This window comes from Acinonyx jubatus, chromosome A2, assembly GCF_027475565.1.
Source record: "Acinonyx jubatus isolate Ajub_Pintada_27869175 chromosome A2, VMU_Ajub_asm_v1.0, whole genome shotgun sequence".
Lineage (NCBI taxonomy): Eukaryota > Metazoa > Chordata > Mammalia > Carnivora > Felidae > Acinonyx > Acinonyx jubatus.
In genome coordinates, this window is record NC_069383.1 from 151,995,845 (window position 1) to 152,023,205 (window position 27,361).

General features: G+C 56.1%; 1 protein-coding gene across 2 annotated transcripts in view; it reads right to left on the reverse strand.

The window, feature by feature from the left end:
• CRTC1 (CREB regulated transcription coactivator 1) overlaps positions 1-27,361 on the reverse strand; it is a 70,772-nt gene that overhangs the window by 21,093 nt on the left and 22,318 nt on the right. Inside the window, exons 2-7 of one of the 2 annotated variants that reach the window (XM_053219597.1) lie at positions 8,042-8,158; positions 6,801-6,848; positions 5,142-5,275; positions 4,074-4,139; positions 2,121-2,215; positions 32-117 (exon numbers count right to left, since the gene is read on the reverse strand). In XM_053219597.1, coding sequence (XP_053075572.1) covers positions 32-117; positions 2,121-2,215; positions 4,074-4,139; positions 5,142-5,275; positions 6,801-6,848; positions 8,042-8,158 — 546 coding nt within the window. The remainder of the gene's footprint in view (positions 1-31; positions 118-2,120; positions 2,216-4,073; positions 4,140-5,141; positions 5,276-6,800; positions 6,849-8,041; positions 8,159-27,361) is intronic. The other variant, XM_053219599.1, reaches the window with a different exon arrangement.

Genomic DNA, 27,361 nt, shown 5'->3' on the forward strand with positions numbered 1-27,361 from the left:
AAACCGTTTTTGAAAGCCCTTAGACTCTTACCTTCTTGGTATCCCATGCTTGCTTGGGAAGATTCTTATCTGTCTCCGATGTGGTTTCCTCCATTCCTGGGACTGTTAATAGTAAGACTGCGGTGGGGTGGGAAGAGAAAGAAAATCAGAACCTTTTCACTTTGAAGCTATGTGGCACCAAAGTGGGGAGCTTCCCTGACATACACAGGGTCATAACCATGACACAAGTGTAACTGCCCCAACAGTAACTTCTGGGGACTGCACTAGAGTACAAAAAAGGGTTTCATTCAAAACAAAACAAAAAACACTTAAAAGACAAAAAACAAGCCAGAGACCCTGTGATTCAAAAAGAAATGAAAACGGGAGCTCTGGAGCTGAGGACATGTATTGATTCTGCCTCCCATGGCAGGTCCTGGAGGCCTCAGGTTGCAGAGAACAGCAGAGAATTTCTCCCGGCCTCCTCACCCTACCTGCCTCTTTGTGGTCACCTGCATCCATGCTGCTCAATATGAGCCAGGGCTGGCTGGTCTACTCATGGTAGCTGTGGCCTCATGAATTAGTTGCAATGCCAGCCAGCCCCAGAGGAGGCGCGGAGGGCAGGGAAGGTCTGAAGGACTGGATGGGCATCATTTAAGGCCCTGGAACCAGCTGTGCCTGAAGGCCCCTTTCTTAGGACCTTTTGGTTAAAGTGAGATTAAACACTTTCTTTATGAGACCCAGTTTCTTTACACCTATTGGAGGTTCAGTCTTTCACTTTCAATAGAGCCACACTGAACACAGCCAGATGGGTCAACTCCTCCTTCTTAAAAACCAGAGAGACTGAACTGTGGGGGGGGGGGGGTGGGAGGGAAGCCAGGCTAACCACCTCCCCCCCCCCCCCCCGCCGCCCCCATCACTTCTTGGGCCCCTCGTGGAGAAACAGGGGCAGGTAACATGTCTCCCCTCTCCCCAGGCCAAGGACAACTGGACCCTGAGCTGCCAAGGGCCTCCTGGGTTGCAGCTCCTTTCCATGGTCACAGAGTCCCAAGAGATGACACTTGCCCTGGAGAGCCTACCCTGAAAGCCCCATTTTCCTGGGGAACCCACCAAGGAGACGGCCCCTTCAAGAACAGCTCCCAACATTGGGAACAGGAGTGAAACACCAGATGCCCTGTTCTCTTCACCCCCGGACATTTGGAATCCTCACTTTTATTATAGAGACAGTTCCTTCTGCAATCTCACCTTTGCTGTCTGATGAACAGGGATCCCAGGAAGATGGCATGCGGAGAGCCCCCCCCCACCCCCGCCAAGGGGTGAAATCCTGGTTGATAATCCTTACTCTATAGCAGAAGCTCCCTGGTATGTTTACACGTTCACACAGTGCAATGCTACTCCAAAATGGGTGTTTGGACCTTAACTGTATGTGATCAATTGTCTGGTTTCAGTGCCTCTGGGCAGATCAAGCCTGCTGGGGTTTCCTGAGGCCGGCCACACAGCACTGTCCTTCTCTTTAGGTGATGGTGCCCCAGTTTTTCAGATGGCATGCACCGTCCTAGAAGGTCCTGGGGACACTGCCCCAGTGCCCAGCTCTCCCTGAGGAGAGACCAGGGGCCTAGGCACCGATCTGCCCCAGGGGTGTATGCATGGCTCGATCAGAGAGGAGCCTGGGGAAGAGGTGGGAAAGCAGCAGCCCCTTTCCCACCCACAGTAGGCAGAATGGGCACATTCTGTGTGAATCAAGAGGGTTCTGAGCAGCAAAGCCAGGAAGTGTGAAGCCCTGGATAGAGCTGCACCTAAAGCCGAACCTCTCTAGCTCCGGACTGCTTGGTCATGAGCTGATAAATGCCTCCTTCTGCTTGGCTTGCTGCCCACTACAACTGACAGAACGTGGAAGGCCCCCATCCGGGGGCTATGGCCTGAATCCATGAGTGTTTGCAGAGGCTGTTTTCTCTGCCTAGAAAACTCTTTAAAACCCAAATCAAGCAGCACCATCTCTACAAGTTTCCACACCCCTCCCCTTGTCCCATAGCACCCACTGACTCCTCCTTTGCAGGTCTCTCCATCTTTGAGCTTGTGACCTCTGGGGGCATAGGGGCCACCCACTGGACTCGCCTGACCCAAGGAACGATGCCCGTCAATACCTCTTTTCTGGTGTGCATCCTGGGACCCGCCCGTAAAGGGCTCTGGTTGGGTGGGTGTCATTGTGCTCTGGTGCAGGGCAGAGTCAGAATTGGTCCTGAGGAGAGGAGAGAGACAGTGAGCCTTGGCCCCAAAGCGGACGATGGGACAGTCCTGGCTCCACTCTATCCAGGACATGATCAATGGGACAGGGTGGGAATAGTGGGTCATTTTTGTGAGCTGTTGCACCTGCGTAAAACCCTAAGGACATTGTTCTCAAAAGAACCACAGGAGTGACCGTTACTTTGATCTGCAAAGCCTGTTGAAGACAAAAGCTGCAGCAGAGATGTCCCTCCGTTCCTAACCAGCTCCTCCCTACCCCCATCCCCTCTGTAGGCTTTTCAGCTTTAGGGAAAGGATAGTGCCTTCCTGCTGATACTCTCTGGAGAGGGGGCCCAACGGTCCCACAGTGGCCCAGTCTTGGGGGTACAAGTCCCCAGGCCATCACTGGGTCTCCTTCTGGTGACAAAGACCAACGGGCAACCCTGCCCCCGAGGATAATCAGTTACAAACCAGGTGTAATAGGCAGGAAGGGGAGGCAGTGACATGAGGCTCAGAGAATGACCCAGAAAGAATGCAGCCTCTGGGGAGGGGAGGTGGCATGAGGCAATATTTGAGGGGCAAGGTCTTGGTTCAACCAGCCCAAAGGCTGCCAGGAGCCCTGCCTTCTGCACTGGGGACAGAGTAACTCAATGTGCTTCCAGCTGCCAGCTGCAGGTGCCTGCAGAGAAAGTCCCAGAAGACCGCCTCAGGCACCCAGGAAAATGTGGGCACCCACGGGGAGCTGAGCAGATGAGCAAAGGTGGATCCAGCCACATGGCTGGCACTCTGGGGATGAAAGTAAGAGCAGCATGAATCCAAAAGGGACATGCCAGCCGCTGAGAGTGACATGGAGGAAACGATTCAAGGAGAAGAGCAGGCTATAAAGGACTAGGCTGGCTGAGTCTCTGACCCTGGGGCCAGCCCAACAGTGAGAGGCTGGTCTGGATCCTGGCTCCCCTACCGGCTGTGTGTCCCTGAGCAAGTATTCTGACCTCTCTGTGCTCAGTTTCTCTATACTGAAAATGCAGAGAATAAAAGCTCACCTACTCCACAGAGCTCTGTGTGTTTTATGTTACTTAATGAATATGATGGTTGAAATATGGCCCGATATATAATACATGCTTGGTAGGAATTTAATTACGTTATTGAATTACACATTACATTATATATCGTATTTCATACTTTTTTAAACAGTTTGCTTACTTTGGTCTTTGTTTAATGAAATCATTCATATATATGTCTATATATATCTATATATATCTACATATATATAGACATATATATGTATATATATATCTACATATATATAGACATATATATCACAAAATCTACCATTTTAACCATTTTTAAGTATACACTTCTCTGGTATAATTGTATTCAGACTGGTGTGCACCTATCACCCATTATTTATTATAGGTATTAACTATGGTATTATTATTCTAGACCTCTGCAGACGAGGACATTATTTTTTTTTCCTCTTTCAGGTACATTTATGTGTATTCCTAATCTTCTGGTAATAAATATAGAATACTTTTATAATCACACTTTCAATGACTGTTCAACAATGTGGGAAACCACTCAATATAGTATGAAATGGAAAAAGCCAAGTTACAACACTGAATATCTAATGTAATCTCAACTCTGTCTATGAAAGAAAAAAAAAAAAGTCATGGAAGGAGGAAAAAAAATTCCTGGAAGACTCCAAAGCTATGACCTTGGTGTTACAGGGATAGAGCTGATTTCTAGAAACTTCTGGATACTTCTTAGTTTTGTCATCTTAAAGTGACTGCATATTGGTTTTCCAAGCACAAGCATGATGTAAGTTTGTTTTTGTTTCCAACAAGAGGGCTGAGGGCCGGCTCTGGGTCACTGACCTTCTCCAGCTGGTGTCCGCGGGCGGCGAGAGGTACACGGTGCCGTACGGGCAGCTGTCCGCTTGAGTGTGAGTTAAGGGGACAGCGCTGTTGGCTCAGGCCCCACCCCGAGCCCCAGGAACCTCGTGGCCAGGCTGCTGGGAGCCTGTGAACAGCTGGGGCCGCAGGGCGGGGGCCTTTCCTGCCTGGCTGCGAGCAGCCCCCGGGGTTCAGCCCTATCCACCTAGCACTCAGCACTCACCCCCTGCAAGCACACGTGCAGGCTGCACCCTTTCCAAGAGGGGCCTCGGCTGTGAAACTGGGGCCCATGGGGGGCAGTGGGGAGTCTGGTTCAGTTGACCTGGGTCTTGACTCTTAATTCTAGGCTGACAGGGCGGCTCCTGGGGCCTGAGGGCTCTGTCTGAGGCCCAGCTGGTCAGGCTGCCCCAGCCACGGAAATGTGAACCGGGAAAGAACAGGCTTCTCTGTTCTAGAATGCTGGGGGTCCCGAGAGCAGCCACTCAGGATCCAGTGATGGTCAGGGGCGGGGGGCCTGGCTGGCCAAGCACCAAGGGGCGGCCAAGTCTTAGGGGGTGGGGGAGAAACTCCTGACGACCTCTGCTTGGCCAAGGTGCAGAGGCGAATTCTCTGTCTTCAGATGGAGCCTCCCTTGGATGGGTCTGGGTCTGGCTCAGACCCCCCTCAGCCCCACTGCCTGGGCTGGGCTGCCTTCCACATGGCCCCAACATGTGGACACCCTGCTCACAGCCTTTCTGGGTTCCACTGCCCAGACAGACGTCCAACACAGTGTGGTCCGACCTCACGTTACCCAATCCTCGCCTCACGCTGTGTGCTCCAGCAGCCTGTGTCCCCGTTCCCTGTGTGGCCCCCAGCCCCCAGCCACAGGCTCTTCAGCCAGCCACACTGCCTGCCTCCTCCAGGATGGCCCTGCAACTGCGCCCTCTCCTGGTGCTGCCTGGGAGGGCTGGGACAGCCCTTACTCCATCTCCAGAGCTGGCAGCTCAGTCAGCTAGACTCAGGGTCCTGCAGTCATCCCCCACTCCCGTCCTCTGGGTAAAAGATATCTGCCGTCCATGTTTGTCCACTGACAAGGGCCGGCGATGTGGGGAGCCGAGCCGGCCACGCTCTCGATATACTCTGTCCACCAGCCCGTGGTGCCGGGTGGTTCGGCTGGTGTCCAGGCCCGAGGACTGGAAGGGTGTCTGGGCGAGGGGAGGGGTAGGGGAGAAGGAGACCAGAAAAGAGAGAGAAACCCAAACAGTTATCAGCTGTGGCCTAAGATCCAACCCAGCTCTGCCCCCAGGATCTGACCTCAGGGCCCCCCGCTCCTGAGACACCCGTTGTCACCACTCTGCAGCCCAGACGGGCTTCCTCCTGCAGCCAGGGCCCCCAGCCTTTAGCACTGCCAGGGTAGGGGCGAGCTGGGGATCCTGGGTGCCGGGTGGCAGGCGTGCAGTGCGGCCGGCATGCACGGGCCAGGCAGAGCAGCACAAGCTCGGGGCCCGGTGCCGGCTGGGGTGCCAGGGGTGCAGACGGCCCAAGCGCCCCCCAGCCTCGCCAGGTGCAGACAGGCCTCCGCCTTCTCTCTCTGGGCCCGGCTGGCCTCCTCTCCCCACCTACGTCATCCCCGGAGGGGCCTGCCAAGAGACAGCCCCCAGGGCTTCCAGCCGAGGACGTCAAGGGGCCCACCTGGCCAAGTGCTGGCTCCCCAGAGGCTCCTTATTGAGCCCTGGCCGGTTTTGATTGAGATAAGCCCCCACTCGCCCTCCCCCGGCACCTCATCCCTTTACCACTGGAGCCAAGTGCAAGCACTTTCCGGAGCCCTGGCCCACGGCTTGGTGGAAGGGGCTTCCTTCCAGCACCTGGGGCTGGCACAAGGCCCCCGGCCAGACCCTGCTCTCTGTCCCAGCTCCATGCCCCTGGGGCCCCTGGGAGCCTGCTCCCTGCCTTCCCTGGTGCCATGGGGCTCCTCACCACCTGACTGGGGCGAGACTGGCAATCTTAGCCAGCTCCGGAGGCAGCCGGTCCCCCCACCCGGCCATCTGGCCCTTGAGCCCTTCTGTCTTCTCTGGGCAGCCAGGCAAAAGCAATTTCCTTCCGGAAGACTGCCACTGGCTGGAATCACTGCTCTTCCCTACCCGTCCAAAAGCCTGAGCCAGTGTTCAGGGCTGACTGCTCTCCCTGGAGTCTGGGGCCCCCTGTCTCTCTCTGACCCAGAAAGGACCCTGCCAGCTTGGGTCTTTTTACACTTTTTGCCGCCAAAGGGCCTTGGGCCTGAGAGACTTCAGTGGCCGAAGGAAGGTGGGAACCTTGCCATCCAGGCACAAACAACAGAGGGCAGGGGCTGTTCATGTCCTCCCAGAGACGCCTAGAAGGCCAGAGGGGAAACCAAGACAGCTGAAGCAGAGCCAGAGGCAGAGAGAAGCTCGGGCCCGGCCACAGCCCAGCTCACCAGGCTGCACCTAGGATCCACACACACGTAAGTGTGCATGTGTCACAGGAACGAACCATGCAGCATTGATGCCCATGCTCGGATCCCCCAGGCGGGGGTCTCTCGACGCAACCACACGCACTTCCCCATACGGGGCAGGAGGAGGTGCAGAGTGGATCCACTTCTGTTTGGCGGACAGGACACATCCCGCCAGGCCACTGGGGGACCACGCAGTGATACCCAGCACCCGCGCACGTGCCAGGGACGCCGAGGCCTCAGCCCAGGGGCTCATTTACCAGAGAGACAGGAGCCGCTGCCAGGGCCTCCCCCAGATATCCGCTGGGCTGAAAATGCAAAGAACCGAGACTTTGAGACACTCCTGCCTCATCCGGCCCCCCAGTGGGATGCCCGCCAGGCCCCAGTATACCCTTGGCCCGAGGGGGCTCTATGCCAGCCCTAGGCAGGGCCGTACTGGGGGGCTGCCCAGAGAGATGCTCTCCTTGAGGGAGAAGGGGATGGGGGAAACAGAGGAAGAGGAGAGGCGGGAAGAGGGGAGAAAACTCGAACTAGGAAGGGCCTTGACAAAGAGGTCAGGCTCCTGGAGCACGTTCAGGATCAGCACAACGGCTCCACGTGTCTGCTCCAGCGAGGAGGCCATCTGAGGAGGGTCATGCTCCGAGGTGCCCAGGGGAGGCAGAGCTGAGCCAGGTGGACCCAACCTGAGTCCAGGTGCCCTGCTGCACTCCAGCAGCGTTGTGGGAGGAGTAGGAGCTGGGGAGTGACTCGGGTGGGTGGGGGACTGAGCTCCATGAGGGACGAGTCTGGCTACACCTGGCCTGTCAACACATGGACAGACGTGGCTGTTTCTGAGGCCCTGTCCCAGCAAAGGGGCGGGTGTGTGGCCGTCTGATGGACCTGTCCCTACAGAGCCCAGACAAGCTGGGGATGGCCCCGGCTCTTGGCCCTGCTCCCAGGCCCACCTTGCCCCTGCTTCCACCTGCAGACCAGGGTCAGGGCAGAGCTTGGGGTAAGAAGCCAGCCCTGAGCCCAGGCAATGGGCCTTATCTCTCATTATTTATGATAAGGACGTGCACAGCGGCTGTGTGGCCTCCGGGAGCCGCGTTGTGTGCGCCTCTGCCAAGAAACGTTCGCAGACAAGTGGGGTCAGGCCACAGGGCCTCCTTCTGAGAATTGCTGGGCTTGCGGATTAGTGAGGCAGGATGGAGCCAAGCCCCAGAGGCCCCGAGCGGTTCCCGATGCCGCACAGCCGGCCAACAGGTGTAGCGGCTGCCGAAACACTCTCGGCCAGACCACAGCCTTGCTGTGGGCTCTGCTGACAGGGGACAGGCAAGGGCCAGGCCATCTCGGGGACAGGAAAAGAGTAGGTGGGGGCAGGGTGAGGCGGGCTGCAGCAATTATTTGGTGACCCCAGCTATCCACTGCGGCCGACACACATGCTTTCTTGCTCTGTGACCAGGGTGGGGCCCAGATGTGACACGTACCAGGTGGGAGGCTGTGTGGGGGCGTGGGGGCTCACCTGGAAGGGCAGATCCACGGTGCCACTCCCGATCTGGTTCACGTTAGGCAGGGACCCGCCGTAGTACTGGCCACGGCTTGGGCCCAGCTGCAGGTACTGAGACTTCTGGAGCTGGAGCTGCAAAAGAAGCCCGCAGCTACAGTGGGGGCTGGAAGCCCACCCATGCGAATCATGAAGAGCGCCACCCCAGGGGCCCAGAAAGGAACCAAGCGGTGGGCCAACGGCAGCAGTCACAGAGGGTGCGGGACCCTTTGACTCTGATACTCAAAGGAGCCAGGTGTCTCTCCACCCAAAATGGCAGAATCAGCAACCCAGGATGCCCCAGGCAGCTCTCCCTAGGTAGGAGAGTGTGCCCTGTGGGCGGGGGGGCTGCCTCCATGAACTTGGGGAACCTTGCTGGTTCACTTGCACGATTTGTGAATGAGCAAGAGAGTATCGGGCAGATCTGGAGCCTACAGCCTGTGGAGGAGGCCCCTCACCCACCCAGGGGAGCCATTTCTCATCACAGCCAAAGGCTGCATTCCCGGGGCGCGGGCCAGAGGCTGCGAATTGACACCCGGACACAGGAGAAACTGTCTTTCCAATGGCCTGAATCAGAGGGGCCGTCTCAGAAGCACAGCCCTGGCTTTCAAAGCGCAGGATGTGTGATCCCTCCGGCAGCACACACAGGGCAGGCAGGTCTGCCAGACCCCGCCTGAGTTCTAAGGGGTCCTGCCCAAGCCCCCAGGCTCCATCTGCCTGTCTCGCGGGCCTCGCCGGAGCTGGGGCCAGTGGAGGGCCTTCATCTGGGATGGCCGAATGCCTGCACGGGCCTCTACCCATCACTCACGTGGGGATCTGTCCCACTGGGCCACACCTCAGAACCAGCAGCCCAGCCCCCTGGCCGGCCGTGGCTGCCTCGGAGTGAGGCTGGGATCTGGCCTCGTCTCCCTTGAACAGCCGATTCCACTTTCCTGGGAATAACAGCAGATGCCCCTGACATGGTCAGTGCCACTCATGGCCCCCAGGACTGAAGGCTGAAGGTCCACGACGCCTGTCACGCCCGCTCTGGGAGACAGACGTCATGTCCGAGGGGTGGTGGCTGGGCATGCAGGGAGGGTGGGCGTCTGCTCCGGCCCCGGCTGGGGCGGTTGCTAGGGTCGACACTGTGTACACAACAAGGCCGGCTCACGTTCCTTCACAAACAGCTCCTGGCAGCGCTCCGTGAGCTGGCTGCCCGCGCCGCCCCGCTCTCCCACGCCGGCCCCTGCTTCCTGGGGGGCCTGGGATACTGGAGAGGGAAGCGAGGCTCAGGAACTGGCCGCCCGCCCAGCAGAGCACCTCACCCAGGTAAACAGCTGTTTCCTGCAAGCTGTGGTGGGGTCAGAAGGGAGAATGACCTTGTTCCATCCTTCGCGGGTGGTTCTTGGGGTCTGCGGGGCCTAGCCCAGGGTCTGTCTCCAGTGGCTGGAGACGCTCACCGTGAATACCCCGCTGTGTCCCTCTCACCCCACAGTCATGCAACATGAAACAGGCCAGCCCCCAGCCAGGGGGAGAGGGAGACTAAATACAGGGGGCCCCCACTCCCGCCTAGGCACAAGTCATCTCAGACCCAAGACACTCCACATGCTTCCTTGTGTCTGAGCCTTATGGCAGAAGCCTGCATTGCACCCATCTCTCAAGAACCATGTGGCCCCCTTCTTGGCCTTGGTTTCCCCCTCCCTCGTTGTCCAAGAGTGTGTAGGAATGCATGGCATGTGACACAGAAGTGCTTACACTACATGCATTTTTGTCACAGGCTGAGCTGCCAGCTCTGGGACCCTAGCATCCTGTCCAAGCACTCCACAAAGCTGCCATGTTCCAGGCCTCTAGAGAGCCTGGCGTTGGGGATGATCTACAGGACTGGGAACTGACAGGATGCTCTTGACTCACATGCTTCTGCAACACCAGCCCTTCCAGGCCCCACCTCTATCTGAGTCTTTCTTTCCAGCAGTGGCCTCCCCACCCAACTCCCCTTTGCTATAGGACTGTCAGGCTTTGGAGTACAGCCTCTGGGTTTGGAGTAGAAGCTGTGTGGGGCCCTGCTCTTCCTTTGGGGGACCTTGTGCCTGTCCTTGGTTGCATATTGACTATGTAGAAAAGGCCTAGAGAAGTCTGACCTTTGTCCCCAGCTCCTGGGAGGTGGAAGCCCTCTGAACATCCTGCCTGGCAGGACTATCTTTGTTTGCCTGGGGTCTTGGGCCACACTGGGTGGTCTATGCCAACAGTGTGATGTAGGATCTTGCGCCATGTGGAATCAGCTCGCCCTCTGCGAGGACTAGACGTGGAGGTCACCCATGTGGCAGTCAGCCAGGTCCCTGTGAGTCCAATAAAAACCCTGGACACAGAGGCTCAGGGGAGCACCCGTGGCTGGCAGTACACCATGCGTGTTGTTCACACTTTGGTGCTGGGAAAAGTACAAGCTGTCCACACGACCCCACAGAGAGGGGACGACTGGAAGTTCCATGCATGGAACGCTCCTGGATACCACCCCAGACACCCCTTCCCTCTGCTGACTGTAATCTGTGTCCTTTCACTCATAATAAACCGTAACTGTGAGTGTTAACAGCTTCCGGTGAATCCTGAGTCCATCCTCCCAGTTGACCTGAGTGTGGTCTTGGGGACCCCCTCACTTTGCAAGAGCTGCCTGCCCTCCTGTGCCTGGCCAGGAACTCCAAGGAGCAGAGTACTGAGGTGAGAAGATGCCAGCCTAGGGCTCTGCCCCAAGGACCTGCTGCCTCAGAGGGTGCAAAGGAAGGAAAAACAGCAGAGTGAAACCATCAGGCAGGACCTGATGAGCTGCTGAATGTTAAAGCTCATGCCTCTTCCTGTTGCCAAGCCAGTCTCTCATGCGTCCTTCCACACAGCAGCCCTCACTCCATGCCCCCACAACGGCACTTGCCCCCGACCTCGCCAAAAGAGCTCTATAAACCCAGCATCCAAGCCAGGGCCTGTCGCTCAGCAGCACCTGCTCATAGAACACACAAGTGTACGAACATGTTAGGGAATCAATGAATACCACTGTCCCTGCTCTCAGGGGCTGCCTTTCACAAGCCAGGGGACAGCCCATCTGGAGGCACATAGGGCTTTTCAGAAGGCCAACACAACTCCCCAAACTAGTAGAGGCTCAAGGTCAAAATAGGGCTTGGATGCCTTCTTCTCCCCCCACCTCATCCTCACGGCTGTTGGAAAAGGGCAGTGCAGACAGCGAACTGAGGCCCAGACAAGGCTGTCATATGCGGGAGGCCACCTGCTACAATAGGAGACCTGCATCTCCCAGGGTTCCTCCCTGCTTATGGCCTGTGGGTCAGATAGCCCAGGGTCTGAATCCAGGCTCCCCGATTATGAGTGGACCCCATTCCAGATATAGAGAGCCTGGGCTGAGGGTGTGTGGGTACCCCATTACCCATGCTTTTGCCATAACCTGACCTCTGCTCTCCCCACTCCTTGGTCCCAAAGCACCCTGAGTTTGTACACCCCCAGGGCCTTGGCCTGTGATGGCCCCCCTTCCATGCCCATCCCACAGGGCCTCCCTGACACCCCACTCAAGGAGCTGTCCCCCCTCCCCCCACCCCAGTCACTATCACCTCAGCCTCTGGTTTTTTAAGTTTATTTTGAGAGAGACAGAGTGCAAGTGAGGGTATGTGGGGAGGGAGGGAGGAGAGAGGGAGAGAGAGAGACAGAGAGACAGAGAGAGAGAGAGAGACAGAGAGAGAATCGCAAGCAGGCTCCATGATGCCAGCACAGAGCCCAACATGGAGCTTGAACCCACGGAACCATGAGATCATGATGTAAGCCGAAATCAAGAATCGGACACTTAATTGAGCCACCCAGGTGCCCCTGTTTTTGTTGTTTTTAATAAAGTTTTCATTGTAGAAGTTTTAGATTTACAGAAAACCTGCAAAGATGATACACAGTTCCCCAACATCCCTCACCCAGCTTTCCCTAAAAGCCATCCTCCTGCCTTACTGGGGCAAAATTAAGAAAGTGACAGTGGGGCAGCACCCCTGGATGACCCAGACCCCACTCATGTAAAGCCTCCCAATTCATCTAATAGTGTTTGCTGTATTGGAAATGCCCTTGATCCTGTCCACCACTCCCTCTGGTCTCCACCAGACAGCAGGTACCCAAGACTCATGGTCTGCTGGTCACACTGTGTCCAGTGCCAGGCCTCTGTGTAGTCATGTTGGACCTCCAGTAAGTACTGCCACATGTCTGCCTCACCTCCCACCATCACTGGTCCTTCCAGAACAATATTCCAAGACCAGGCCTCTCAAACCCTCTTGCTCTCAGGTTTGAACCAACTGACCAAGCAGCATCAGGCCCTGGGGTCAGAGGTATCTCAGGGCTGAGGCCAGCAGGGCCACGATGGATGGCCAGGAAGCACAGTGCAGACCTCGGCTACCTTGTGCTCAGCATCTTCCCACTCCAAGCATTTCAGATGGCACCCCAGGGGTCCCTGAGCCCCCCTCATGGGCACAGAGCCCTTCCCAAGTCTCAGCACACTTGCTATCACACGAGTCCTACCTTCCGTGTCCCGGGGCTACCATAACAACTGACCACAAACAAGGTGGCTTGAAACAGGGTAGCTTAGAACAATAGGAATTTACCGTCTCACAGTTTAGGGGGTAGAAGTGCAAAGTCAAGGGGTGGGCAGGGTTGGTTTCTTCTTGAGGCTCTAAGGGAGAGTCTGTCCCAGGCCCTGGTGGCTCTGTTGTTCCTGTGCTTGTGGCCACACATTCCTTCGGTCTCTGCCTTTGTCCCCATGTGGCCTCCCCCTGTGTCTGCCTCAAATCTCCCTCTCCTTTCTCTAACATCTGTCACCAGATTCAGGCCCCACCCTAATCAAGAATGATCTCGGGGTGCCTGGGTGACTCATTCGGTTAAGTGTTGGACTCTTGACTTTGGCTCAGGTCATGATCTCATGGTCATGGGATCGAGCCCCACATCTGGCTCTGCCCTGACAGCGTGGAGCCCGCTTGGGATTCTCTCTCTCCCTCTCTGCCCCTCCCCTGCTTGCTTGCATGCCCCCCCCCAAAATAAATAAATAAACATTAAAAAAAAATGATTTCATTTTGAGCCCCTTAATTGCATCTGCAAAGACCCTCCTACCAATAAGGTCACATTCCCAGGTTCTGGGATAAACACACAGACACACCTTTTGGGGGGACGCAATTGAGCCCTAAGACAAGTCCTCTGAGGGGAGCACCAGCACACTCCACTTTCCGGATGTGAAAAGTGAGGCTTGGCAGGCAACGGGACTGTCTGAGGTCACCCAGCTTGGAGGCGACTGAGGAGGGCACAGACTCTACTCCTGGAACTTAACCCCTGCATGACCCTGCAGACCAGCAGGTGGCTGGCACCACGGAGTGTCAGAGGCCACGTGGCATCGTGGATGAGAGCACACCAGCTCCTCGAAGCTTCCAGTCAGAGCATGAATCGCAAGTCCACACACTGACTCCGTCAAGGTGGGATCCAGCGCAAACTTCTCTGTAAAAAGCCCCTTTGGGTCCTGCCTCAGCCCAGGGCCCCTCGTTTCCAGGCAGGGCACCCCCACCTCCTGATACAGCCCGGGCCTGGGACACCTCACTCCACTAGCCCACACAAAGTCCTCTCCCCTCTCTCCCACACTGACACCCATTCCCTGTACAGAGCCCTATGTAAATGGTGGCTTCTCCAGACTCTCCCAGCCCCATCTTGCTGATCCTCGGGCACCGCGCACATCCCCCACCTCCGTCCATGCCCACACCCCTGCTGGACGCCTCCCCTCAACCCTGGCAGAGTGGAAGCCACAAAGCTGGGGAACGGGGGCGGCCAGGAGCCCTGGGAAGGTGTGCCATGACAAACACAGACACTTCTCCAGGGCAGCCCCCAGGCCTCCAGGGCCCTGCAGACGATGCAGATGCACCCCTACCTGCCAGCCCCTCCCATCCTCTCTCTCTAGATGAAGCTGGCCTTGGCTCCCCCCACCCACCACCCCTCCCAGCAATTGCCATGGCAAAAGGCTGGCCTTCTAATGAGATTAAGGGGAGCGGGCATGCTGAAGGCTGAGCCTCTGTCCTCCTGCAAAGCCAAGCAGGCTTGGGGGCCATACTGCCGAGGGCCAGGGAGGAGCTGTGTGCTCTGAGCAGACCTTAGTTTCCCCCGCTCACCAAAAAAAGGCCTGCACAGTCTGGCCCTCTGCTCGCCACCAGCCAAGTAGGACGATGCCTCAGGCTGTTTGCAGTGGCACTTCCTCCTCCACTGGGTCAGCCCAACACTACGCACCTCAGCCCCACCTCCACGGGATCACCTCCTCCACAGTTCACTGTCCAAAACCTCCTGATCGAGCACTGCCTGTCTCCTCTCGTCAGACCGTCAACCCCAAAGGACCCTGGCACAATGGAGGAGCTTGGTATCCACATGAGGAACCTGCTGTCTGGATGAACATGTGAGTATAGAAACAGCTGGTGGATGCACTCAGAGTCCCAGGCAGGGATGATTTTTCTCCTGCATCCACACAGGGAGTACCTGCCTCCTCTCAGGGAAACTGAGGCCCAAGGGAGAAGGGCCAGCTGCCCAAGTGCGCAGGCAAGGAACCACCCATGCGAGGAAGGTAGCGAGTGAATGCCTTCTCGAGTGCAAGACACTTCGGGGACCAGAGCACAGAGCAAGACCCCAGGAGGTACACGCACCTGGCCCAAAGTCCTGCACCTCAAGCCTCCCCTGGTGGAGCCTTCAGAAGGCTGCCAACAGCAGAAAGGCCCCTGAATGGGCCACCTGTAGGGGATGCTCCCTGAGACGAAGGGACCAGAGTTTTGGCAGGTTCTCCCAGCAGCCATGGTGGCACGCGGACGGAGCCCCCGAGAACCCCTGAAAGGATGTGATTCTGAGTCACGTGGAGCTGCCAGTGGGTTTTCTGGGGTCACGGCTCCCTGACACGTGTGCACACCCCAGTCTGTGTGGCTACGTCCCTCCAGGTTCCTTCCAAGGCCTGACCCCAAGAGGCTCCCCAGTCTCAGCTCAGGCACGAGGCAGTGAATTTGGGGAGGGCAGACAGCCCCTCCCAGGCTCCACTCATCAACCTGGGCCCCGACGCTGCACAGATGATTTCAAGTGACGTGTGCTGTGGACACCTCATTGAGGCCACAGAGGATGGACTCCAAACACCCCAGGCAGAGTCACCCCGGGGAAAGAAGAACCAAGGGCCGCTCACTCCAACCAAGGACTCTCAGCCCCTGCCCTGTGGCCACTGAGAGACCAGCACTGTGACCACTCATGTCACATGTCCATGGGACACACCATCTCTCCCACGGCTCCCCACGCCTCCCCAGCCCTCTCTGGAAAGGACCGGAAACCTGGGGTTCTGAGGGAGACAGCTGTGCACGCACAGGTGCCAAACCAAGAAGGCCCACGACTGCTTTTTCTGTCTTCCTGAACTTTTTTATCGAAGTAAAATTAATATAACGTAAAATAAACCATTTTAACATGTACGATTCAGTGGCACACAGTTATATGTTATACATGAGGTCATACGCAACCATCACCTCCATCTAGGTCCAGAACACTCCCATCGCCCCGAAAGGAGGCTCCATCCCGTTGCCTGTCATTCCCTCTCCTCCTCTCCCTCCCCCACCCAGTGGCAACCACCAACCCGCCTTCAGTCTCTATGGATTTGCCTGTTCTGGACGTTTCGCATAAGTGGAATCACATAACGTGGCTTTTTGTGACTGGCTTCTTTCACTTAACACAACGTTTTTTTTGTTTTTGTTTTTGTTTTGTTTTTTAAAAAATAATGTCATACCCAACGTGGGGCTCAAACTCATAACCCCAAGATCAAGAGTCACTCACTCCGCTGGCTGAGCCAGCCAGACGCCCTCACTCAGCCCAGTGTTTCTAAGGTTTATCCATGTTGTAGCACATGTCAGTGCTCCGTTCATTTTTGTGGCCGAGTTATAGTCCATGATACAGATGGACCCCATTCCGTCCACCAGTTCAGCTGTTGAAGGACATTGGGGTCATTTCTGCCCTTTGGTGATTGTTGACTGGCGCTGCTGCGAATTGAACAGGCGAGTACAAGCGTCTATTTGAATCCCTGTATTCAAGTCTCCAGGTATATAGCTAGGAGTGGAGTGCCCGGGTCACATGGTAATTCTGTATCTATCTCGTTCAGGAACTGCCAGACTTGTCCACTGCACCATTTTACATTCCCACCAGTAGTGGTCAAGACTTCCACTTCTCCACATCCTCACCAACACTTGGTTTCTGCCACCTGATGAGTGTGAGGTGGTCTCTTGTAGTGGTTTTGATTTGCATTTCCCCGATGACTAATGGTGTGGAACTTTGCATGCACTTACCGGCCATCTGTGTATCACCTTTGCAGAAACGTCTATTTGAGTCTTTTGCCCATTTTAAAACCGGGCTGTTGGGGTGCCTGGGTGGCTCAGTCAGTTAAGCATCCGACTCTTGATCTTGGCTCAGGTCATGATCTCAAGACTCATGGGTTCGAGCCCAATGCCAGGCTCTGCGCTGACAGTGTGGAGCCTGCTTGGGATTTTCTCTCTGTCTCTCTCTCTGCCCCTCCCTCGCTCATGTTCTATCTCTCTCAAAGTAAATAAATAAGCATTAAACGAAACAAAACAAAACAAAACTAGGCTGTCTGTCTTTTTCTTGTTGAGTTCCAAGAGTTCTATATATATCCTGGATATTAATCTCTCATTGGCTACGTGGTTTGCAAATATTTCCTCCCATTCTGTGGGTTGACTTGTTACTTTCCTTGTGGTCTTCTGACACACAAACATTTTTAATGTTGACAGAATCCAATTGGTCTATTTTTCTTTTGTGGCTTATACTTTCAGTGTCCTGTCTAAAAACCCATCACCCTGTCCAGGTCCGGGACTATTTACACCTATGCTCCCTTCTAGGAGTTTTAGAGACTCAGTTCTTACGTTTAGGTCTTTGGTACGCTGAGAGTTAATTCCCGTGTAAGTCTGCTGCTGCCCCACTCTCACCCACTGCCGGCCGAGAGGGCTCTGCAGCAGCGAGGAGCGCCAGGCTGGCCCCGCGGAAGCGTGCTGGTACGCTGGAGTTGCTCATCAAACGTCTGCTGGGCGCGGGAGGGAATGCTGAATGAATGAGGGAATGAATGAAAGCGTCACAGGCGTGTGGCCGAGCGTGGATTCCAGGCTGAGTCACCCCTGCCCCCGGCCCCCTGGCCGACTGAGACACTCCCCAGCTGCCTCCTCACTCGTTCCCAAAGTGTAAATACAGACCCAGATACACAAACACCGAGTGCGCCTCGGAATGCCTTTAATCAGGCTCTGTTGCCGCTGCCAAATTCCCAACCCTGGCTGAATCAGAGGGTCCTCTGTGAGCACGTCTTGTTTCCCTTGTTGGTGGCGGTTGTTGAGCACAGACGTTCCGGCTGGGATGTGTGAAGGGTCTCTCGGGGCCTGTGCGCAGCACAGCTGGCTCACGGGGGCCTCTTTCCCTGTGAAGGAGACCCCGGCCCTGCCAGCCGGCCGCGAGCCAGACCTGGGTGGGGACTTGCAACCGCTCTGAGACGGGGAGACACGGCTTCACCTCCATTTTGCAAATGGGGGAACTGAAACACTGAAGGAAGCACAACGGGCCTGTCCCGAGGTCACCCAGTGAGAGGAAGGGGCCTCGGTTAGAAGCCAGGGTCTTTCTCCTGCAAATCTCAACCTCCCACGGGCGGCCCGCAAGGCCCTCCCCTGCTTTCTGCCCCCAATTCATTCTTTTCTGGAACCTTCCATGGAGCTCCTTCTCATCATTTAGGTTTCAGCTCAAATATCGCTTCCCCCAAGAAGCTCTCCTTGACCCCTGACTTCTAAAATAACCCTCTGTATTAACTCTGACCACCATAACTAAATACCACAGACTGGGCAGCTTAAACAAAAGACACTTATTTCTTCCAGTTCTGGAGGCCAGGAGTCCGAGATCAGGGTGCCGTCTCTGTGAGAGCCCTCTTGCTGGCTTGCAGAAGGCCCCCTTCTCCCCTTCTCCCTGTGTCCTCACGCGGCCTTTCCCTGTGGTGCGTGTGGGTGGAGAGAACTCTCTCTTCCACTTCTCATAAGGACGCCTGTCCTATTAGATCAGGACCCCACACTTATGACCCCAGTTCACCTTAGTCACTTCCTCCTTGCAGACCCCATCTCCACACACACTCACACTGGAGATGAGGGCTTCTAATAAATGTGAATTTAGGGGACACAATTCAGTCCACAGCACCCTCTCATGGATATGTTGCCTGCCTGTGTCTGTCCGGCGGGCCGGCTTGCCCAGACAGCTGGGGTCCTGCTTGTCAGGTCTCTGTGGGCACCTCAGGGATGAGTGCCTACCTCCAGGAAGTGACCGGGGAGAGCTATTATCTGGAACTGGAAAACTCAGCCTGAGTCCTCTGGGAACACCACCGACAGCCAGTCAGTCCCAGGCAAAGCCCAGGGGCCCCAGGAATGACCCAGCAGAAGCCCCAAGGGTCCCGGGTGGGGGGGCCTGTGGGGAGAAACCTTCTCGGGGCCTGGCCCTGGAGAGCCCAAGAGTCAGTGAGATGAGGGTGACAAGCAGTGTGTGCTCCTCCAGGGCTACAGGGCTACCAAGACACGATGGGTGGAAAGTCGAGGCACCATTTCCAGAATCAGTTGCCCAAATACAAAATAATGCACCTGCTCACCAGGGTCGCGGGCTGGCAGATGGACGACAGTGCTGGACAGCATCTCGGGCAGCTACAAGGGAATGTGACAAAGCAGGAACAGCCCAAGGTGAATCAGCTCTTTCCCTGTACTGGGCTGACCAGTGGCCCCCAAAATTCACACCCACCCGGAACCTCAGAGTGTGATCTTGTTTGGAAATAGTTTTTGCAAATGTAATCAGGTAGACTCTTGAGATAAGGACACCCTGGATTTAAGGAGGTCCTTAAATCATACTACCAGAGGGGCACCTGGCTGGCTCAGTCGGTAGAGCGTGCGACTCTTGATCTCGGGGTGGTGAGTTCAAGCCCCACATTGTGTGTGGAGATTAGTTTTTTAAAAAGTCTTGAAAAAAGAAGAGGACACAGAAACAGGGAAAAGTCCACATCAGGATGGAGGCAGAGAGTGGGGTGATACAGCCATAGGCCAAGGAACCCCAAGGACTGCTGCAGCCACCAGAAGCTGGAGAGAGGCCTGGGACAGATTCCCCTCCGGGGTCCCCAGGAGGATCCAACCCTGCCCACGCCTTGATCTTGACTTCTAGACTCCAGAACCGTGAGAGAATAAACTTCTGTCGTTTGAAACTTCCCAGTTTGTGGTTCTTTGCTATGGCAGCCCCAGAAAACTAACCCACTGGGGTTCCGGGGGAGGCAGGGCCAATCAGAGCCAAGCCCACGGCAGGTGAGGACCCTAAAATTAAACAGTTGGGGAGGGCCGACCATGGGGACCCTCAAAGAACAAGCTAGTAAGGGTCCGGGTAGAGGGAACAGCAGGGGCAGAAGTGGAGGCCCAGGGAGAGAGGGACAAAAGACAAGGCCAGGTCAGCTCTGGGAGGAAGTCACTGCGGAGGGGCAGGGAGGGCGACACTGGAGCCCAGGCCAGGACAGCACAAGGGGTGGTGAATGCCCGGCTGGTGGCTCGGGGGCTGATGATACCACAGTAGGCTCACCAGGCAGGGGTGGCTCACCACAGTGGCAGCTGCAGAAGGGCCCATCCCCAAGACACAGCTCCCTGTCGGCTCGTGGGAGCACTCATCGTGACCTCACACCAACCCCACCCCCCCCCCCCGAGATCCTAGGGGTCGCACCACGTGGAGCAACTGACCAATACCAGAGCTCAGCCCTGGCTACACATGCCTCCCTCTGGCCTGTGTCTGGGCACCACGTCCTACGGGGCTGGGGTGGGATCCAGCGAGCAGGGCCCGGGCAGCACGACTTGCCCCCCGCCGCAGCCCCTCACCCACATACCGACTGCAGGGCTGCGGCACATCAGTGTCGGACCCACAGGGGGCAAGGCACAGCAGGCCAGGAGGCTCCGGTGCCACTCACCCACCTCTGCCTTGTACGAGGCCAGGCAGGCCCAGGGGAGGCGTGAGGGCCCCAAGTGGGAGACGGGGTGGTACTTTGCGGGGTCCACACACGGCCCAAAAGCAAAGCCCGGTGCAGCCAGCAGAGCCAACTGCACATGCAGGCTGCCTGCTGCCGTCATCTGGTGGAGGCCATGGATGACCCTGGACTGCTGAAGTGGCTTTTTACATTTCAGATTATCTGTTCCCCCTGGTTCCACGTCATGGTGTCCACGGGAGAGGAGGCCGACTGCCCCACAGGGGACAGGATGACCAGCACATGAGAGCCACCCCACACCCCATCTGTCTGAGCGCCAGGTTCCCACAGCACAACGGCGCATGCTCCTTGTTGGCCAGCATCTCCGGAGACAGGCGGCCAACCCTGGCACACATCAAGGCCCCGTCCAAAGGGCCAACAGCAGCTGGCTTCACCTGTGACTTCTGGAAGCTCTCCCGGCCTCCCAGGGCCTGCCCGGCCCTGGCCCAGCAAGAGGCTCCGGGGAGGTCACAGGGCTAGAGGGCTCATGGCCAGAGGGGCTTCGAGAATGAGGCAAACACAATCAAGTCAACTTCTAAAGAAGATCAGGCTTAAATAAGTTACTTGGAGCTGCCAGTTATGACTACGTTCTACTGTTACTTGCTTTCTGGTGCTGATAAGATCTAGATCTCTGATATTTTTAAGTCCAAACCGCTTGGACACCGCAGCTCTTTCCGGGTTTTGCTTACCCACAATTCATTCTGTACAGCTAATTAAGCTGAAGAAGCCTGGGAATAAAGTTTCGAACAAGGTTAATAAAGTTCCTTGCCTAATAACAGAGGGGCGGGGGGGAGAGAGAGGGGTGTCAGGACAATGTGGGTGGCAGGGCACCAGGGGAGGGGGTGCTTCTCCAAGAGCAGAAACCCTGACCCCAGAGGCTCTCTCCATCCACCCCCACTCTTGGACACTGTACAAGTTTTCTGGGGCTGCCGTAACAAATGACCACAAACCAAAGAGCTTAAAACAACAGGAATTTATTCCCGCACCATTCCAGAGGCCAGATGACTGAAATCAAGGTGTGGGAAGGATTGGATCCTTCTGGAGGCTCTGACGGAGAATCTGCCCCAGGCCTCTTTCATCTGGCTGCTGGTGGCTGCCGCCAGCCCACGGTGTTCCTGGGCTTATAGACACGCCAGTCCAATCCTGACCTCTATCTTCACATGGCATTCTGCCTGTGTGTCCCTGTTTTGTCTTCTTGTAAGGACACCAGTCTCTGGATTTAGGGCCCATCCTACTCCAGGAGGACCTCATGCTGACTTGATGACATCTGAAAGATCCTATCTCCATAAAGGTCTCATTCACAGGTTCCGGCTAGACGTAAATCGGAGGGGTGGGGGGGGACCCACAGAGGTCCCATGCTAAGAACCTCCCACAATGGCCACACCTTAAACCTCAAGCCCCAGTCTTTCTCCCATAGCCCTCGGGCCCCCCGGGTGGCACTCTCCCCTCCTGAGTCTCCGTTTCTCCCACTGTCACCTGAGAGCTGAGGGGTGAAGCCAGGTGGCACATGGATCCACCCAGCACACATCAGCCACAGCAGAAACAACTGGGATCTTGACAGGCAGGTGGTCAGCAGCATCTGCGGAGTCATTTGGCAGGGTCTGTATGGAGCCTGAACAACGTTCCTGCCCTCTGACCCAGTAATCCCACTTCTGGGAAGCTCTCCTGAGGGAGATCGTCCAAATAACAGATTTATGCGCAAAGATGTTCCTGCATCATCAGTCGTCAGAGCGAGGAGCTAAACTGTGCTGCAGGATCAGGCCAAGCCAGGGCGTAGCCTCTACTCTGGAGAAGTACAGAGGACACGCACCCCCGAGCGGGAGATGGATGGTAGGGAAAGCGCCCTCTGCTGAGATCAGTCCACGCGGGCACAGGCAAACCTAGGATAAGGCTGGGCCGCCCCCATCCCAGGACATCCCCTAGTGGGGCCGGACACTGAAGTACAGGGGGCAAGGCGGGAGAGCAGGGTAGCCAGCAGCCCCATAAATGCCCCTGTAACAGGAAAGGAATTCTCCAGAACAAAAGAAGGGCTGTGGAGAACCATATAACAGGGGTGACAGAGGCACTTGAGTTCAAAGTGGGGCCCAACACTCCATGTTATCCCCCCAGGACAGAGACTGACACAAACCCAAAAATAAGCCATTGCAATGATCTGGACAGTGAGGGGTCCTGTGAGAATGGAGAAGGCTCCCTAGAGACCATGGGGAGGGACACGCCAGTTGGATGGAGCTGGGAAGGCGGTACTTGGGGTGCAGAGGCTCCACAGAGTTTAGAGAGGAAGTTCTCCCTACTCAGGCTGAGGGGCCTAGGGAGTGGTGGGTGATCTCACATATGGACAACTGCTCACAGACATCTGCCTGGCGTAGTCAGGACAGAGGGGCACCCCACGCTCTGGGTAGCCCTCTCCCCAAAAAGGGCACAGATATCATGGGTTGAAGAAATCTTCCTGTGTTGTGGGGGGGGGGGGGGGCACTCAACCAATGACAAGTGTCCTTATACGAGACACACAGGGACAAGGCCATGCGGAGATGGAAGTAGAGACTGGGGTCACATGTCACAAGCCAAGGAACACCAGAGCCCCCAGGAGCTGGAGAGGCCAGGAAGGATCCTCCCCTAGAGCCTTCAGAGACAGCAGGGCCTGCTGACACCCTGACTTCAGGTTTCTGGCCTCCAGAACAGTGGGAGAATAAACTCCTGCTGTTTTAAGCCCCAACGTCCCCACCCCTCCCTCCCCCCCGCCCCCACTCCGGTCTCTGGTCCTTGTCACAGCAAGCCCAGGACGTGCAAACCACAGCTCCCCTGAGCCAGGACAGATGCCACCATCTCCCCTTCCCAGGGGAAGCTGAGGCCAAGTGAGCGGTCTCTGAACCCCAACCTCATACCAGGAAACCCACTCTCCCCACCCTCCCCGCCCCAAGCACAGAGAGCACCTCATTACCTCTTTCTTTTCATGTGAAAATGAAATTGAATTCCAGCAAGCACAAAAAACAACATACCTCCACCCCAGCCCAAGACCTAACAGCTGTCACTACCTCGTCATCTCAGACGCTCCTCCTGCAAAGTGGTGGACAAGGGGGCCCTGAGAATGCCGCCAGAGGCCTGTCTGTGCTTCCCTCCAGGTGATGCTGGATGTCATTACTGTTGATGCACTGACTCACGTCCTGCCTTTCAGGGGTTCTGAGGGGATGGCGGCCAGGTGGCAACCCTCTCACTCCATCTGGGCCCGCATCCTTCCTCCTCAGGAGCCCCTCTGACCATCCAGAGCTCACAGCTCTTTTAGGCATCCCCAACTCCAAAGGGCCCTAAGGCAGGAAACACCAAACAGATAAGCACATGCCCCAGGGTTCCCCACAAGGTCCTCTGTGCAGCCGGCACCACGCCTATTGCTGGGAACGCTGCCCTGCACCTGCCACATCACAAACATCGGACACTTTAAACTGCAGTGTGGTGGCGCTACACGTCCCCAGGGGCCAGACAGCCCCACAGCTGGGTAGAGCTCTACACTTGCTGGCCTTGGTAGGATGGACGCCTGCCCTTCCTAGGGCCTCTTGCATCCATTCCTGGCTCACAGGGGCTCCTGAGGCAGGAGGACTGGGGCAGACAGGGATAGATGTGGGGAGACTGAACGTCAGAACGAAACCAATGTATAAACTGTAGAACCATTCGTAACTGCCCAAAGGCAGAAGCAACCCAACAACGAAGGGGTAAATAAAACATGGTCCGTCCATACAGTGGAGTATCACTCGGCCATAAAAAGGAAGGAAGCACTGACTCACGTTACAACACGGGTAAGCCTCAAAAACATCGTGCCAAGTGAAAGAAGCCAGACACAAAAGGCCACGCGGTGTATGATTCATTTATATGAAATGTCCAGAACAGGCAAATCCGTAGGGACAGAAAGTAGATTAGTGGGTGCCAGGGGCTAAGAGCGAAGAGGTAGGGGGAGCAGGGAGTGACTACTAATGGTGACGGGGTTTCCTTTTGGAGTGAAGAAAATCTGTAACTAGCCAGACATGGCTACAACACCATCGTGAATATACTAAATGCCACTGAACTGTTCACTTCAAAATGGTGCATTTTATCTCGGTTTAAACATTGGTGGCTCTTGGCCATCCTTGGTGTTTCTTGGCTTGTGGCTGCATCACTGTAATCTCTGCCTCTGTCCTCATGTGGCCTTCTTAGAAGGACACAAGTCACTGGATTCAGGGCCCGCCCTACTCCAGATGATCTCATCTCCAGATACTCAACTTAGTCACATCCTCAAAGACCTTTCTTCCATCACATATTCTAGGGGTTAGAACCTGGACATATGTTTGGGGGACACCATGCAACCTCCTCCACCGGGGTTGCTGTAAGGCTGTTGGGGAAGGGGGTGCCGAGCGGACACATGGCCCGTGTCTGTGGAGCACAGCCCAGTTCGTAATCACTTGGCCTCAGTTTCCCCAGCTGCAACATGGGGCTGGGAGTGCCTCCCTGGCAAGATGGTGGGGTGGTCAGTAGGATTCTCACACAAGAAGTGTCACACGGTGCCTGGGACACGGAAAGCCTATGCACAGACACCAGGGGCCCGCCGTGCATGTCCACAAAACCCACAGCTCTGCGCCCAAACACTAGAGACCCCCACCCACCTTCAGCAGAGCCCCTGGCCTCACCGTGACCCAGGTACACTCGTGTGCTTGAATGTAAGGTGGGGTATGTCACTGCACTTCTAGGGGAGCTGGAGCCTCACTGATGGCCAAGGGACCTGCCTGGCAGACCTGCAGTGGGCTGAACGGTGTCATCCCAAAATATGCATCCACCTCCTAACCCCTGTACACCTGGGAATGTGACCTTATTTGGAGATGTCTTTGAAGAGGACGTTAAGACAAGATCACGTAGGAGTCGAGTGGGCCCTAATCCTATGACTGACTGGTGTCTGTAGAAGAGGAGGAGAGGCTGACACAGACGCACGGACACACAAGGAGAAGACCATTTGGAGGCGGAGGCAGAGGCAGAGATTGTGGTGGAGCAGCCACAAGCCGAGGAACGCCAGAGCTCCCGGAAGCTGCAAGAGGCAAGGAAGGGTCTTCCCCGAGGGAACCTTCGGAGGGAGTGCGGCCCTGCCAACACCTTGATTTGGGACCTCTGGCCTCCAGAACTGTGAGAGAATACGCTTGTGCGGTTTAAGCCCCCCGCTTTGTGGTTATTTGTTACGGCGGCCCCAGGACACTAGATGGGCACAAGACCCTACCCATGCACGCGCAGAGAAAACTCTGAAACGTGTCATTTCTCCGCCCTGACTCTGAACATGCCCCTCGGTGTGTGCAGCCCCTGCAGCGGGCGAGCACACATCTCTACCTGTAGCCGAGGGAACAGACCCCTTGCAGCCTGATGCTGAATCTCGCCACCAACTGGGTAACACAAATCACCAGCCGGAATGCTGGTCACGAGAAGCAAGCGGCCCCTCAGCCCAGGCAGGGAGCCAGACAGGGACACCTGCCTCCGTAACAGGTCCTGCATCCCACCTTGAAAACCTCAGGCTGAGTTTCTGACAGGGGCCCGATGTGCCTCGGGGGAGTGGGGTCCCAGACTCGGCAAGGAAGCCAGCATTTCTCTTGCCAGGGGGTCAGAGCCCGCGGGCCTCCGGTATCACAGGTGCCACAGGGCGGTCTGCCAGCAGCTGCCTTGGGCTGATGGCAAACAAATGCCTTTCGAAAATGGCATCCACATGCTGACACACGGCCTTGCTTGGGTTCTGGGTTGAAACCACCTCTTGCGAGCAGCTCCTTCAATGCTGCCTCCCCCCAGGATGGCTGGCAGGGGCCCCGGGAAGATAAGACAAAAGCGAGATGCCCTCATTACCATGGGCCCAAAATAGCTTTATGCTCCATTTTTTAGACATAGCACAACTATGGAGTTACATAATAACAATGAGCCATTTTGTGGTCCAGACCCACTCTGTGCCCCTTGGGTGCCTGCCCTGAGCCCCCCAAGCCCCCACATATCCTGGGCAGCAACTGCTCCAGGCATGGGGACAGGGCAGGGTTGGCCCCTTCACTGCCTCACCGCCCTCAGACCACATGCTCGGCTTGGTGAGATGGGCCCTGCACAGAACCGTGTGTGGCCCAGTGGACACTTCCCACAATAGGCCTCACCATGGAGTAACTGTGACCTGTCCAGGGCCATGCCCCCCAGGGAAGAGAAAGCAAAGACAAGGATTCAGAAAGGTGAACACCATGGTCTTATGGGGAAGAGACCACTGGTGGCTCCGGTGGCTGGACAGGTGACATGGCAGAGAGACTGTGAAGAGGTCAGGCCACAGGGATAGCCAGGATAGTCTGGAGCAAGGCCTGAGTGCTGGACTGGGGAGCTGAGGCCCTGGCAGGGGGACACTGCAGAGTCTCCTCAGACCCCCCTTTCCCTCTCCCCCTTGTCACTTCTGTGAGAAAATCCCAGCAGCTCAACCTCCAGGGCCGTGTGTGACCCTCTCCCTGGTCCCAGTCCGTGTCATCTCACACCAGGACACCCACACAGCCTCCTCCCCAGTTCTCCTGCCCGAAAGCCTTCTCTGCACACGGCTGCCAGGAACCCTTCCTTTCCTTTTCTCGATTAATTACGTTCAAGTCATCTCACCCTCCTGTTTTAAACACACCAGTAGGTTGCCATCCTATTTAAAATAAAACCCGACCCCAGTTTGGAGGTTCTGGAACAAGTTAAACTGAGTTACCACAGGACACGGCAATTCCACTCCTCGGTATACATCACAACAAAATAGAGACTAATGTCTACATCCACACTTCCACACACGTGTTCACAGCAGCCAAAAGATGGAAACAACCCAGGGGTCCATCGATGGAAGAACACATAAACAAAACACAGTCCATCCGTACAACGGGACGTATTTATTCAGCCATGAAAAGGAATGAAGCTCTGAGACACGCTACAATGTGGATGAACCTCGAAAACATTGTGCCGAGTGAAAGAAGCCAGTCATAAAAGACCACGTGCTTCATGATCCCATTTATACAAAACATCCAGAACAGGTTAAGTTCATAGAGACAGAAAGCGGATTCGTGGCTGCCAGGGGCTGGGGGTGGGGGGTAAGGAGTGACTGCTCAAGGGGACAGGGTATCCTCTGGGGGGTCACAGAAATATTTCAGGATGAGATAGTGGTGACGGTTGCACAACACTGTGAATGTACTGTCATTCAGTTGCTCACTTTAAATGGCTAATTTTCTGTTATCTGAAACTCA